Raw genomic sequence first — 16,022 nt, forward strand, 5'->3', positions numbered from 1 at the left:
ATTGAACTGTGCAACATCGGATTCAGAAGCACAATATAAACGGAAACACAACTATTACAGTGATGTCTCTGCATTTTTTTTTCTGTGCTTCTGCATTATTTTCACTTCACTTTATTTATTTGCAGGCTAGGAAATCAACAGCTGTGATTTAAAGCAAACAAAACACAAACTCAACAATAAACAACTCATGAATGCTGCACCTTTTTAACGTTCAATGATTAGCAATGTTAAACACCAAGACATGAGGATAAACTCGGTAAATAAAAATACATTAGAACAGTTAGATGTAAAAAGGCTTTGCCTTGGACCTGAACTCTGTGGGATATTGCATGAATAGTGTTTGGAAATTCTCCTTAAAATAGCTGAGGAATTTATCAATTCATTTTCAGCTTCAGTGTACATGCAGATTTTTTGTTGTTGTTGCTGCGTTTACTGGACACTGACAGATATTTGGCACTGTGTTAACAGTCACCAAGGAGAGTTCTGTGTTCTTCATGTTATTCCCAGCCTCGGCTGCTGGATCACTGCCACTGGCCAAGAAGGATGAGCAGGGTTCAAGTCGAAAGCTCCAGTCCACTTATTTTTATATTTTGTTGATTTCATATTGACCAATGAGTTGCATATGTCCAAAACTATGGATGGTAGGATGACCATAATCTGGCAATATTATTTTTACTGTATTCATTAAATAAAAGCATTTGATTATTAATATTAGTATAGTTACAGTACCGCTAGATCCTGATAGCTTCTAGACAATTTCTCAAAATATCTGAAGAAACATATCTGCCGCCAATCAGTAATTTCATAGAAATATTTTTCAAATTACTGCTTAGATTAATGTATATTGTAGCTGTAATTTGTTATGGATGTGTATCTGCTGAGAATGCAAAAAGACATATTCAAAGTTGTGTTGAAATTAATATTTCTTCTTGAATAATGAATAAAAATGATGTGAACAAAAGTCCGTGCATGTAAAGTAAACATTTTTTTACACTGGGGTAATTTGCAATTTAGTATTGCTGATATTTTCAGATCAGATAATCTTTTTTTAATTCATTAAATGCTGAATATGGGTAAAAGTATAAGGTACATCAGCCTTGCTAGTTACAACATACAACATTTTTTTTTGAAGGTTCTAGTGTAGTGTTAGGATGTAAAGTTGAAGGGGATTTAAAGTTGCTGGAATATATCATGGATTTAAAACCAAATTTAAATATATAAGAAAAGTAAAAATTATTTGTAGATTCTTTGCACAAAAATGTTGTTTTTGCATCGCTGAAGATTCCCGTTGTGATGATGTGTAAAGTATCATTTTTCAACACATGATATATCGTTGCTCTATACTGTGTTTCCCCTGCAAATGACAAAGCAGCACCAGACATCATCTCTGCACATACAACATTGATTCGCCACCTAGAGATGGATCATTGATTTTATTGTTTGCACTCATCTTGACATTCTGTCAAGCACAGCAAGGAAACATGGCAGGAGGTGGCCGTAACCATGGTTACTGGCAGGAGATGGCTGAGAGGTTGGCAGGGCCGGGGGCTGGTGCGGAGGAGCTCAGTTGGTGGGGGTCCTGGCAGTTGGGCTCTTTAATAGAGGTGGTTCTGCACGTACTTGGCGATGTGCTTGACGGCCAGCATGGTCTCCTCGCATGTGGGCTTGATCTGAGACTCGGGCAGCAGGAAGCCGTGACGGCCAGTGTCACGCAGCTCAAAGGTGTAGGAATACTTCACTCCCAGGTCGTAGGCCCAGTCATCCGAGCCCCCGGCTGCAGGGTCTGACGGCACGTAACAAGAGAGGGAATTATTCAGTGTGGAGGGAGGAGGATGACCAGTGTTCTGAATAGATTTTCAAAGAAGCAGAGCGCTTGAGGTGCAGAAACCCTTTGATTGTTGGAGATTTCACGTCTCTGGCATCATTTGCGTTTGTAGTTTGTGAATGAAAAAAAAAAAAATCTGTTAATAAGGGTGGCTGCCAGTTCACTGACTCTGAGTCCACTTCAACTGTTCAGCTGTCTGAAGTTGAATTGAAAAATCCAGATGTTTAAGGAGACTTTTATTTCAATTTAAAAAAAATGTATGTTTAAGTTATATAAAATTATATTGAAGCATTTTATGTTCCTTGTTCTTTCTGTCACCGTTCGTCTTCTTCAATCTTTGTTGATATAATTTTCTTTGTCTGTGTTGATATGGTAATACACGACATACAGGATGTACTTTAATACCCTGTACACTGTTCCCATATTTGCCATCATAATAAAAAATGTATATAGACCCTTTCAGATCACTTTTCCAAAAGTGCTACACAGGCAAACTAGCATTTACATGCGAAGAAGAGAGATTAAGGAACCTTTCTCACTATGCCCCTTTTTTCTGCTCATTTGTCTTATATTCATATATATTAACTCGTACTTCATTGTAAAGCCTCACTGATAACTGTGTAGTAGCTTGAATACATTTTGCATAAATGATGCTGTGCTTACAGATGGTGGTTGCTCCAGGTCCGCTGGTGTAGCGGGTTCCGTACAGGCTACGCAGAGCATTAGAGGCGTCCACGGCGACCTTCATCTGGAATATGAAGAATAAACATCAGAGGGAAACAAAACTGGTAAACACATTTGATTTCCGAAGATGTGTAAAAAGATATTGAAGTATTAAAAATATGCACAATACAATTAATGCAGTTTGTCACATAACAATCGCAGCTCTAGCAGTTTAAGTGTGAGAAGCTACCAGATTATTGTTTACTTTCTTGGTGACACAGCACATATAAATACGTTGAATAAAATCCGATTGCCACTCAGAGCACCTTTCTCAACAAGGTGTGATGTGGGAGTTGATTTCATACAATACACCAATCATGTGTTGCAGCATTTGTTTTTCCCCAGCTATGTAAAAAATGGTCTGGGAGCCAACACCACAGTCTGTCTGAGGGCATTCCAGTGGAAATATTGAGGTAATTCCAAAAGGAAATGAAAAGCCAGAGAGAAGTGCCCCTGCAGGAAATGATGTTTTTGAGCAGGAAGATAAGTTTTGACAAGAAAGCCAGAGTTCTTTTGTTCTGCTCAGAGTGTCAGAAGACAGATTTAATTGTAAGTGAGGAGTCAGAAATGCGTGATCTGCCTCAGCGAGAGTGTGAAAGATGGAGCTTGGGTGTGAGTGTTAACCGCAGCACCCTCGGACGCCCCGGTGAGAAGTCAAAGAGCCATGAGAATGAGGCAGACGGGTGGGGAGTAAATGATTCTGCAGCAGTTAAGTGTGGCCTTTAGATAACAGTCATTTTGGGACCAGGCTGAGTTCTCACTTAGGAACTCCACAACGCATACGTTCTTGTCATATTTCACGTTGTCATTATTTCCTCATATATTTCCAAAATGATCTGCAATCTTGTGTTTGATCTTAAAATGATCAAAGTTGCGTCTGATGTCGGATCCCATTACCTCGCCATGTTTTGACAGATGCAGATTGATGCCATTACTCGGAGGCACCAACACTCGGGTTAAAAGTTGAGACTTCAAATCCATCTTTCCTCACAACACTGCTGGTGTTATCCATGTCATTTCATGTGTATATGAACTGAATTATGCCACCCTCGATGCCCACCACCATCATCATCATCCTCGTAAACTACTCATCTGTTTGAGGTCTCTTGTTTTAGTTGGAAATTCTCATGACTCTCCCTTCTTGATATGTTCCCAAGCCAGATACTAATCCCCCTAAGTATCACAAATAGATCATCACTGGCGTCTGTAGGGATTAAAGCTATTTAAGTTATTATTATATTACTCATTAAGCTGTCAAAAGGTGATTTACGACCTTTCTGAGAGCCAATCTCTGCGAGCTTCTGATTAAATCTCTTGAATGAAAATATCCTACATACATCAGCACCTGCACAGCCATTCTGCTGCCGGCACCCTGTTTACCGTGTATCGTCTTTTTATTTTTAACCCTGCATGATGGGTGGTTACTGACCAGCTCGCTGTGGTGAGCAGCCAGCTCATAGGTGTAGGAGTAGGGGAAGAGCAGCAGCTGGGAGTAGGAATGGATGGTGAGGTAGGCCTTGATGCTGGACTTGTTCTTGCGGATGAAATTGGCCACGTTCTTGACCTCAATCTCAGACTCGGGTGAGTATCCGCAGAAGGTGTCGCTGCAGGGGTTGCTGGAGGCGCCCATGCCTGATAGGAAGATGAGAGGCTGGATGAAGATGATGCGATGTAAACCAAGGTAGAATTCGTCGGAAATGTGGCAGCACGGTCTGATTAACTGTGGTTGAAGGAGAAATTTCCTTCACTCATCTTAATTTTAGATCGAGTTTGATCAGTAGGTCAGTGTTTATTTTTTATTTTATTTTCCAACTTAACTATGTTTCATGTTTTTCATAATCACTCAACTTACTCTCCTCCTCTTTCCCCGTTGGGCTTTTTAATATATATATATATATATATATATATATAGCAATGCAAGATATATATATATATATATATATATATATATATATATATATATATATATATATATATATATATCGTCACACACACAACACACACACCACTGCATGTCCTGCCGTGCCACATTAAGATATAATCCATATGGTAACACTTACTGCACCAGCCGGCGTTCCAGTTCCTGTTGGGATCAGCTCCAATGCAGCTGGATCCAGATCTCCTGGAACGAGTTTTCCTCCACATCCTGTTCTGTAGTCCCCAAGTGGACAAGACAAACATGTCAAGCAAAAGCAATGCAAGATTAACAGCCGAGTGGACGTCAGTGAGTTACGCACGCTCTTGTGGGTGTAGTCGTAGCCGTCAATGTTGAAGATGGGCAGAACATAGACGTCCATCTGGTTGAGCAGGCTGGTCATGTCGGAGTTGGAGCCGTAGGTGGACAGAGCCTGAAGCAGAGTGAGGAGAACCTGTCAGTTCCGATTGATTCCTGAACTACAGGATCAGATGTTTGAGGCCGTCACCTCTTTGACGAACCACTGGCAGAAAGCAGGAGAGATCCATTCTCTGGCGTGGATACCACAGTCCATGAAGATGGCGGGCTTGGTGGAGCTGGACTTCTTACCGAGCTTTGGTGCAGAAATGAAAATGGTTTTGATATGAACACTCATTTTTCATTGGGGGTGTCATGACAACGGTATTGAACGTGTGCTTTTAAATTGATGCACCAATAGGTATATATATATATATATATATATATATATATATATATATATATATATATATATACATTTTAAATCAATCAGATCTATGGAAACTAACAGGTTTTCCCTCAAAGATAAAAAAACAACAACAACAACTAATGCTGCACAATATAAAATATTTTGTGTTATGTACCTCCACAAATCCCAGCGCCCCTCACCTTGAGAAGATTCATGGGACGTCCCTCATAGGTGTGTCCGATCAGCTGCTTGCTGATCAGATTGGTGTTGGAGGCAGAGATGGAGTCGATCCATGACTGGACCTAAAAAGCAACGCAAGGTTCATTCAAAGAATGCTGGATGCAAAGATCTTTGACATGTTTGGACTCCTACTTTGTCCCAGGTGTTGTACTTGGTGTAGCTGTGAGTCCTGGGTGTGGGACCGTTGTCAGCCTGATGCTCAATGGAGGCCTGCAGATCCTCAATCAGGACCCTGGAGATGATCCGTGCTGGTGACTATAGACACCTCTAACTATCCAGAATGTCTGCTCTTACTCGTGCTCCATATCGCTCTGCTGCAGGATGGTGTAGACCATGTCCAGGTACATGGCGGGAACGTGGATGTCCACGTCAATATCGATAGTCACCATCTCAGCACTCTCGGGCCTCCAGAAATCGACCTGCAGGGGGCGCCACAATCCCACGTTTGAACACGGCATTGAATACCGCGTTAGATATTGTTATATTTCTTCAATTTGGTCATATCGTTAGAAAAAAACAAACACATCAATTTGTACATCATTATTGCTTATGTTTGACTGAAAATTTAAATACAATAATTAAGTGGCATGTTTTAAATTAGTATCCTCCTAAAGAAAAGAAAATAGGTTTAAGCAGCTAATAATATTTTCCATCGCTGGATTATTCAGTGCGTACCTCGATGCTGTCAGCCAAGTCCTTAATGAGGGTCACATGTTCATCAAGCACAGGCTTCAGGCGGAAGACCTTCTCGCTTGAAGAGTGAAAATGTACATTGTTTTATTTAACATAATTCAAAATATTCATTGCCTTTCCCGCTTTGAGTAAGTTGTGTGTTTACATTTTTGAATTATGCTCAGTAATAAAGCTGATCAGTAGTTAGTCAGTAAGAGTTGTGGAAACATAATTCTTTACGACCACAAGCACGGAGTGCAAAATCAAAATCTAACATCACTTTATAAAATTTGATCAAATTAAAACTGTACCCCTCAAAGCGAGTGACGTCAGCCAGGGCAACAGCCACCAATCCCAAAAGCAGGAGAACCTTCATGTTGGCAGTGAAACTGCTGTCACTTCAGGACCACACTTATAACCCCTGATCCACAGCCTACTGTCCAATCGCAGTCAGTGATACAGAGTGATATCAATATTCCATCCCAAAAAAAGCCACATCAGGTGTTTCATGTTCCACGTGAGGTCTAAAGATGACAAGTCAATAATTAATACCTCTGCAAATACAAGTTTATCCAGAGACTGACCTTGGTGTTTCAAGTGAGATAAAAACAAGTTTAAAGAAATAATTCCACGCTCATGTTTCGTAGCATACAACAATACGCTCCATTTCCTGTCTACACAAATTTCAGTTGTTTGCAGCCTATTCTAGAGTTCAGTTTCTATGCAGCATCTTGAAATTTCATTGAATGCAATCTGAAAGTGTTTTAGTTTTCTCACACTGTTCCATTGCGAGAATAAGAAGTACCATGCGATGCTTGTGATTTTCAAACATTTAATTCATAACATGATATTTTCACAATCTGAACACTGAAACGTACAAAAAATAAAAACAAAAATATACATCAACGTGTTTAAATACAAGTGTCAAATAAACAAGCGCCTCACATGCCTCCCAAACACATTTTAGATAATGTTGCCACTGACAATACCACAGTGTTAGGTTATGTTTATGGCCGATATGAATGTTCACCAAGTTGTTTCCAGTTGTTTCAAAGCTACTAGCAAGACATGCCTGGTGTACTTATTTCTCTCTAGCTTTGGCGTCGTTGCTGTGCATTTGATCACTGTTTGGAATGATGAAAGAGCTGCTGAGCTCACAAAATGGTCATCACTGGACGATGTATTACTGCTTGGTGTCCTCAAGGCGCATTTGCGGCTAAATCCTGCAGCGCATGCACACGGTACATAAATTACAGGACAGATTTCTGGATCCTCACCATGTTGAGAGACTCACATTTACAATCTTAGCCACTATAGACATGATAATTACATGCAATGCAGAGGGTGTAACATTACACTTACACATCCAGGCTTGGTTCATATTTGACACATATCTGAAATATATAGATCGAAGACTCTGTTTTGTTGGTGGTTGTTGTGTGTGTTAGCTCTGTCAACATCAGTAACCAAACCTCTTTACTCTCACTAGCACAATAGTACATGGCACAATATTGTTGACTTATTTTTTTAGCATCTTTGTTTACTGCTTAGAACAACAAACAAGCAACATCTATGTGATTCTGTTCTCCATGCTACAACCAAAATAAGTTTTGACTTTATATTGTAGCTGTACATTACAGATCAGACTAACATACAGAGAGGTTGGTGTGGGCCGGTGTTCTGGCAACTGGAATCTGGAGTTCGAGGACAAACTGTAGCTCACTCACCAAACTCAGTAGATGGAAGTAACACATCAGCTCTGATTGCTTTTGTGTGTTTTCAGCAATTTTGTGTACAAAACCTGCACTCCAACACAACCTTTGTGTAGAGGTATTCAAGAATATTCAGCTTGACATAAACATCGGCATGGTTCAGTGCTTGTTAATTCAGTTGGGGTTTTTAAATAACGTGACCTCCCTCCTTCTTTGGCCCCTTCACCAAAACGTGCTACAATTTTCTCACTTGACTTCAGATGAGTTTTTATTTTTGGTTGTAAGACTCAGGGCCTCGGTGGTGTGGAATGACAAGGTGCTCATTTTGGAACTGATGCTGGGGTGTGGCCCAGGAGCGCCGCTGGGCGAGCAGCGCAACAAGCGCAGTAGGTTTTTCCGAAAGTTGCGTCCCACAAAGCCGTATATGATGGGGTTGACGCAGCTGTTGAAGTAGGCGATGCAGATGGTGAAGGGCATGGCCGTGTCGATGATTTCCAGGATCGGGCAGTTCTCCCCGGGTGTCAGCTGTGTCAGAGTCTGCATGAGGTTGAACACCTGATGGGGCGCCCAGCACAGGAAGAAGGCCAAAACAGCTGCTGCTAGCATGCGCAACACCTCGTCGTCCCTTGACCGGGAGCTTTTCTGAATATGTCTCGCTCTCAGAAGCGCCCGACCAATTAGACAGTAACAGGTGATGATGATGATGAACGGCACCAAGAAACCCAGAAGGCTTTTCATCAAAGACAAAGCCAGAAGCAGCTCCTTCATCCTGGGACTTTGAATGGTGGGGTGGAGGATGGCGCACACGGTTTTGTTCTCGATGATGTGGACATCGCGGGTCATTGCGGTCGGCACACTCAGGACGAATGCAAAAAGCCAGATGACCACACAGGTTATGCGTGCGTACACAACGGTGCGGAATCTACGGGACTGCACAGGGTGAACAATTGCCAGGTAGCGATCAATGCTGAGCGCTGTGAGGAAAAAAATGCTGGTGTAGAGGTTAAATATGATCAACCCCGCGCTCGCCTTGCAGAGGAATCCCCCAAATGGCCAATAATAACCCGTGGCTGTGAAAGTAGCCCACATGGGCAGCGTTATGAGGAAGGTGAGGTCGGACATGGCGAGATTGAGGACGAATATGTTAGCCACTGTCTTCAGCTTCATGTAACAGTAGATGACGGCGACCACCATACTGTTTCCAACTATGCCAATGATGAAATTACAGCCGTAGACAATAGGCACCAGGGTGAAGATGAAGTCATGGTTCCCAGACATGCCGCAGGCCAGTTTGATTCCGTCCCCTGCTTCCGTCGTTACGTTCTGCATTTTGCCTTTCAAGCGTCGGGTCCTGGTACTTTGAAGACGAGACCCTGACAGCGGGGGGCGCGGGCAAAGCGGGCCTTTGGGCACGGGCCTTGGTGAGTCCTATAAAAGAGACAGACACACACAAAACAAGCCAAATGTCAGTCTTCGGGAAGCGTCATTACGTCGGCACGGCCCATAAACGCTAATCCACACGAGCGGCCATGAAAGTGCTCGCCCAACACCAGCTCATTAAAGGCCCGCACATTAAAGCCGTCTGAATGTTATTTCAGTCAAATAAGATGCTCTTGAAAAACAGATGTCCTGTGTTATTCAATATTGCAAAAATGGTCTTCAGAAATAATTATTCCGGCCGTTCTCTAAAGGAGCCCTGGTTAATGAATGGAAAGAGTAAAAGAGTAGAGCGCTGATGTCGGGTCCATCTGGGTGGACTGTAAGCACCCGGAAGGAAGAGCATTTATGCCAGAGCTGTTACGACCAGCGTAAATGAACATTGCAGTAAAAAGTGCAATGTTTGGTAATGACGCCATTAAACACGGAGGTAGGAGCGAGAGCGGGTTGAAGCTCCAGTCACTGTAGAAGACATGTCACGTTTGGAGCCCATGGTGTGCAGATGCATCGTACTCAGCATGAGAACTTCTAATCAGCACACACCTAAACAAACAGGACAGCAGGGATCCCACGGAAACTTTGCTCTGTGAGAAAATCAAACCTGCGTGCTGCGGAAAAATTGCCGGAGGCAACTTTTCCTTGTTTATTTGGATCAACAGAATGCGAAATGGAATAAAAAAAAAAAAAAAAGAAACAGACTAATTTTCCCTTTCAATTTAATTGTCTTTTCATGGCTTTGAAACCATCAGTGTGTGTGATCAACACTATAACTCATCCCCTCGGTTTCTGGCAATTTGGAAAGCGATTTTGCTTTTATAGTAGTGAAACTTTTGAATGATCACATTTGAAACGAGCAAGTACTGTCGTTGTCGATACTGCAGGTACTAATATGATCGGAAAGTGACTTGCGATTCTGTATCCTGAACACAAGATGGCGCTCTAAAACTCAAATGAATACTTCAGCCCACCAGAGCCAATTTGTCTTCGTCCGTGCGCTTTGTTTGAACCAAACATAAAAAAAAAGCTACGATATAAGAATATAGTAATGTCTATCGCTTCTATCGTCGGTTCCGTTCTCAGATAAATGGCTTACTTGTGTTTTTTTTTCTGTTTCTTAAGCGTTCTAGCCATTTATCTTTCTTTATGATGACACTTATTTGGAAGAAAGAGATATTGTGGGTTTTTAATACAGCAGCATTCTGCAGCTATGAGTAGCAGTTACTTCAATTCTGGAAAGATCACATGAAGTGTAGTTCCAGAATGTAACCCCAATGGTATTTTTCATATATGATGTATGTGAATTTGTGTCATTATTATTCTGTTATTGGTTTTGTTGGAAATGTTTGGCTGAATTCCTATGCATCTCTGGTTGGCGTAACGCATATATAAGCCTGCGACCTACTCTATCTCAAAGTGAGGCTTCTCATTTTCCACAGAAGCAAACCTTTGTGGTCTAAAGCAACAAGCCATATCGGTTGCAGATGTGGGGAATATGCGAGTGTGGAAGACATGTGGGTGCCAAGCCCAACAGGCGATTAAATGTCTCGGAGGGTTTCCTGCAAAGACACACTGGTGCAAGTAAGGTAAACCCACCAACCCAAACATCACCTCCTGGATTATCTGTTCTTCTGGAGATGAGCGTGACAAAGTCAGGTTCGAATTTCACTGAGACAAAACTGACAATGTGCTGATGCATTAGATGCCCACAAATGGAAGTGGAGGGGAAATTTAATTCTAGATGTTGGAAGGTTGGAACCAGAATCAGTACTTTTCCATGAAGGGCTTCAGCACATGTGGGTTGCGTGGGCATAAACTGAACGTTATGACTGGCGCTATATGAAAGCGTGTGCATCGTAAATGCGGTGGATACTGTTAAGTAGGTGATTTGGTGATGCGGTGTCCAGCAGGCTACTGTTTGGAGCAAGATGGCACATTGCTGAATGACAGCCATAAACCCCTGGGTGACCATAGACAGGAAGGTAAACACCTACTTCACAAGGTCAATGAGCAAGCTGCATCCTCCTTGGCTCTTTAGACAATGGACTGTAAACGCAGCAGTGGATGATAAAATCAAGAAGCAGGGGAAGTTTGGGGCCATTGCTTGCAGATGGCCCCAGAAGGGCAATGGAAACATTTCACTAATAATCCCATTCTGAGGTATGTGCCACAGAAGACTTGAAGTTGAAGCAAGGGGCCTGGCCGAATCTAATTGGGCTTAAAGTGACAACAAAGTTCTGTTCATATCAACAGAGGTATTTCAGGCAGCCAGTGTTCTGTTTGACCACTCTGCTGCTGAGCTTCATGAGGACAGAGACTGCATCATGTCGGCTTGATGGAGTTAATGATTTATTCTGACCCATCGTGACTCTAAGTTCATCACCCTGTTAGCACACCATCTTCCCCCATGACTTCAGCATTAGTTTGCCCTTCATTTTGATGGTTGTTTTTTAACTCGTATTTGACCTTTTGGTTGTATGCAACATATTGTTTAGTTGCTTTTAATGATCGTTGTCTGTTCAAACACTGCTTGTGAAATAAGTCCCTCAATGCGCTGTGTTGAAGCTCTGAAAACTTCACTTTATTAAAATGAATGGTTTAAAGCAAGCAATCATTCCAGATCCAGGTTTTTTTTCTACACCTCCAACCTAACCCTGGTTCCATCAATAGATAGACAGTGCAACTGTTTTTCCCAGTAGTGAGGTCTCTAATAGATCACATTGGCACAATCTACTGAAATCAGTTCCTAACAATGGTATCGTGAGCATTATCTATTGGTCATTCAGCTATGTTTCACCTCTGAGCCAAATCCTTAAAAAAATGTACTCGATGAGTGCCCAAGCCCCTGCAGTTGACTCACTGGAGTGGGTGAGTGTTACGCATGGTCTCTGTGATGCAGACGTCATCACCAAAGCAAGAAGACACAGCTCTGCTATAAAGCAACATTGAAAAACAGATTTTCACCATTGAGAAGATAATGAACACCAGCGCAACCATAAGTCTGACAGTGCCAGCACATTAGCTTCTTAGCTTCTTGTTTGTCTCAATAAAGACAACTTTGTATCGACTTATTCATTTCCAATATGAAAAGCAGTCTAAAACACAGAGACTTCACTTTTCAGTGAGGTTGTATGAACGGATGGATGGGGGATAAATGAATGAACGGTTTGTGAATGTGACACAGGCAGTAGATGAATAGTATATTTTTGGAGTGCGACTTGTTTATTGGTCAGATATATACATTTTTAGGGAGTCAAACACATCCTCACGGGCCAAAATCAATAAACATGCCAGATGCAAACATACACAGATATGAAATGCCTTTGGTTAAGACCAACATGAGTGAAGAGAATAAAGAGAACTATTTATTTGGTTACAAACTGTATGGTTTATGTCCTATATAAAATTTAATGTTTTCCATTCTTTTTGACCTTTTTTGTGATTTACCGTGCAGAAAAAAAGCTAATTAGCTTGCTTTCCTGAAACATAGTGTAAGCAATATAGAGTAGTACAACCAAGACCTTTTTGAAATATATGGCCAAAGAAACGTCACTATTAACTTTGACATTGATATTTATATAAATGGTTCGATTAGCTCTTGCTTGCAGAGAGAAGCAACAGATTTCCACTCTGTGCTTCCGTGAGTGTCCATGAACTCGAAGAAGACCTGACTTCTGAGTGCAGCTAATGGAAATATGAGCTTAAGAGACCATGTCTGCTTTTTTTCTGTTTACAAAGCTGCACTTTCCCGTCACTCGTTCACCTTTGGAGAGCAAACTCAGTCTGGAAAGTCTTCCTGTTCTCTACTCTAGGCCCACACAGGTTACTAGCAGGTGTCAGGGTTATTCTTTATAATCCTCCAGGAGAAAAATCAAACAAAGAGCATTTCATTGCTTTAAAATGATGGCAAACCATTTGAAGAGTTGACTATATGTATCTCTCGCTATCTATCTTTAGGCCATCTATAGCAATGTGTTGTGTTTTCAAACATATTGGCATTGGAGGAAACATAAATAATAATAAAATAGTGCGTGTTAGCATTAAGTTGTGTGTGTGGTCGGCTCAGTCTATTCCTCATGAGGTTAGAAAACTTTTTCATTGTTAAACCCATGACTGCCTCTTCACTGGTGCGGAACTTCAAGAGATAGCAATACACTCTTCCTATTAACCATGTGAGTTGGAGTTGACCGGATTGAGTCCAAGTAGTTTTGTAACAGTGCCGGTGACGAAGTCTAGCTACTGCCTCTATTTCTTAAAATGTGATAATGTGTTGACCTTTGCCTGTTTGACAAGACTATAGCACGTGCTGCCTCTTTCTTTCTCTCTGAAAGTTGATGGACATGATCCGCCACTCAAAGTTTCGCCTGAGGTTATCTTTAACATTGAGATTTTCTGTACTTGGGTGTACATGAACAACTCAAACAGATGTATTTCTGTATTTACAAGTTGTCTTTCATTTTTGAGAATTCTGCTTGTTCAGTGTCCATGTGCAGCAAAAGCCAAAGCACGAGGTGTGAAGACACTGAAATAACCCGTCAGCACATGTCACAGTTTTAAGTCAACTTTGTAAGAAAAGTTATTGAGCAACCACAAGTAGGTGGTAATGTGAGGTCTTACCTGTGGCGCTGAACAGGGAGGCGGCTGATGCTTTCAGGACAAGCTGAGATTGAAACGGCCACGGAGTCCCAGTTGCTGCTTCTGATTTAACTTGTAGAGCGAGACGAGCAGGAACACTCTTTGACACCCCCTACTCTCTCTCTCTCCCTCTTCCTCTCTCCCTCACACACACACACACAAAGATGAATGAATTATATTGGAGTTAGAGCCCGTCAGCCACGTATTGTCCTGGACCATCTCTCTCCGGTGACACACAAACAATCTTACACAATACCTATCCTCCCCTTCTCTCCTTCCTCTTCGTTTCCCGTTCCTTTCCCTTTATTTATATGGCATATTTTCCAAGCCCAAATAGCAGACAGTCAAGGTTATTCTCAACACTATATACTCTTTTTAGACCAAAACAACGGGCTTTGACAGTGTTTGCCCAAGTTTTAACTTCACATTTAATGAGCAGTTTGGTGAAGATTTATTCATTGTTGAATAACATTGAATAATGTAAATTTATTTTTACTTCTACTTAAGTGAGTCTGGACTGTTGATGTGATGTTTTTCGAAAAGAAATGTACAGTACTTTAAATGATTACAGACTGGTACCTCAATACATGAGCATGAGTTAAATATTACATGGAATACATACGTTTCAATAAGTAACTTTAAGGTTCCTTGAAGTCACAAATCATGAAAAATGGGTTCCTTGGGAGAAAGAATTTATTCTTAAAAACAAAAACAAACAAAACACTGAAACAATACAAAAAAACAAAACTTCTTATGTCTTTTCTGTAGGTAAAACACCCCCTAAAGGGGTACTTAGGTCTTTGTTGGGCCATTTTGCCTGACCCCACAAGGTGGACTTCAAAATAACTGGGTCATTAGGTTTAAGTTTGGTTCAGAGTCCTGGCTAAGGTTAGCCATGTGTTTTGGATGGTTTAGGTTGAGAGGCGGGTGACAGCATTAGGTCAATGAACGAACACGACAAAGATGGTGCAACATACCTGTGTGTGTGTGCAAACTTGTATAGTTATACTGGTGGGATACACACCTCCTTGTGGGGACCTTTTGTCGGTCCCACAAGGTGAAGCCTAATATGAGTATGAAAGCTTGGTTCAGAGTCCTGGTTACGTTTAGTCATTTGTTTTGGATGGTTAGGTTTAGGGTGAGTGGCTTGGGAATGTGTAAAAGTCAACGAAATGCACCTATGAAACATGAATACATGACGTGTGCGTGTCTTGTTGTCATATTTTTCATATGCCGACAACTCATATTCATAGCTTGCTCATAAGGCTCACTATTAATAGTGTTGAACTCTCACTATCTGCTGCCAAGCTGTCCACTGGATTGGTTTGATTCTCACAGATTCTCCGCCTGTTGCCCAACATTGTGAGCCTCTCTAAAGCAGTCACACATGAATGTGATCATACACTTGGAGGCTCACTTTTCTGTGGCCACTGCTCTTCACCAGCTAATGCTTGTCTCTCATCCTTGTCCTCAGCCCAGCATGAGAGGAATGACTAGACTCTGATTGTGATTAGAGTTGTCACCACTCTGTATTAATAGCTCGCCCTTGACTCAGACCTGGGTGTATTGGTGTGCTCTCTTAGGGGCAATACAGTTGGCTTTCCTTTCAATTGTATAGCTTCCTGAGGATATTCCCACTTTTCCTGTGTGATTCAGCTTTCAATCATCTGTCAATTGTTTTCGTGATTGATGCTGGAGATTGTCTGCGCGTCATTGAAGAGTTTTCTCGGAAAGGGTGCAATGTTGTCCCTAGGATACTGTGCCATCTGTTTTGGAACAGCTGTGGGTGAAATCACCTGGCTATCTGGATTTGGAGAAGAAAAAAAAACACTTTTTATCATGCTACCTAGGAAAGAAATGGTCGAAAACACACTGAGGCTTGACGTTCAGTGGGCTTTGTTTTGATCTTGTATTGTTCCACCCAGAAAATTCAATACCATGTATCAAATATATATTGATAGGAATGCAGAACAATACAGAACAGAAAAATATAAATTCATACTTATTCTCTGTAGAACGCCATCAACAACATATCACAGCAATTTGTGGAAAATATTAGCTGAACTGGAATGAAATGTCAGTCATGATAAGCAAGGTAGAGGGTGTTGTACAGGATTGTGTAGCACCTCAGTTTTTCAAAATCTCTCTTCAAATGGCTGA

General features: G+C 41.4%; 2 protein-coding genes across 2 annotated transcripts; both read right to left on the reverse strand.

The window, feature by feature from the left end:
- Positions 1–1,401: 1,401 nt before the first annotated feature.
- cpb1 (carboxypeptidase B1 (tissue)) lies at positions 1,402–6,482 on the reverse strand. The gene is made up of 11 exons (XM_053860922.1): positions 6,393–6,482; positions 6,085–6,160; positions 5,704–5,828; positions 5,542–5,641; positions 5,370–5,471; positions 4,972–5,076; positions 4,786–4,896; positions 4,609–4,699; positions 3,978–4,180; positions 2,489–2,573; positions 1,402–1,783 (listed from the first exon to the last, which is right to left on the reverse strand). Exons 1-11 carry the CDS (start codon positions 6,455–6,457, stop codon positions 1,596–1,598), a joined length of 1,251 nt encoding a protein of 416 aa, XP_053716897.1. The 5' UTR covers positions 6,458–6,482; the 3' UTR covers positions 1,402–1,595.
- A 481-nt stretch (positions 6,483–6,963) lies between these two features.
- On the reverse strand, positions 6,964–14,141 carry agtr1b (angiotensin II receptor, type 1b). The gene is made up of 2 exons (XM_053860923.1): positions 13,845–14,141; positions 6,964–9,221 (listed from the first exon to the last, which is right to left on the reverse strand). The coding sequence occupies exon 2, from the start codon at positions 9,120–9,122 to the stop codon at positions 8,040–8,042; it is 1,083 nt and encodes a 360-aa protein (XP_053716898.1). The 5' UTR covers positions 9,123–9,221; positions 13,845–14,141; the 3' UTR covers positions 6,964–8,039.
- Positions 14,142–16,022: the final 1,881 nt, after the last annotated feature.

The sequence above is a fragment of the Synchiropus splendidus genome, chromosome 3 (assembly GCF_027744825.2).
Source record: "Synchiropus splendidus isolate RoL2022-P1 chromosome 3, RoL_Sspl_1.0, whole genome shotgun sequence".
NCBI classification, from domain to species: domain Eukaryota; kingdom Metazoa; phylum Chordata; class Actinopteri; order Syngnathiformes; family Callionymidae; genus Synchiropus; species Synchiropus splendidus.

Bases quoted from the DNA above. Each gene is read 5' to 3' on its own strand.
- cpb1 (XM_053860922.1), bottom strand. From the start codon at position 6,457: ATGAAGGTTCTCCTGCTTTTGGGATTGGTGGCTGTTGCCCTGGCTGAC. The intron at 6,161-6,392 runs GTACAGTTTTAA...TCACTCTTCAAG, and splicing joins GACGTCACTCGCTTTGAGGG to CGAGAAGGTCTTCCGCCTGA. The intron at 5,077-5,369 runs GTGAGGGGCGCT...TCTGCACCAAAG, and splicing joins GTCCCATGAATCTTCTCAAG to CTCGGTAAGAAGTCCAGCTC.
- agtr1b (XM_053860923.1), bottom strand. From the start codon at position 9,122: ATGCAGAACGTAACGACGGAAGCAGGGGACGGAATCAAACTGGCCTGC.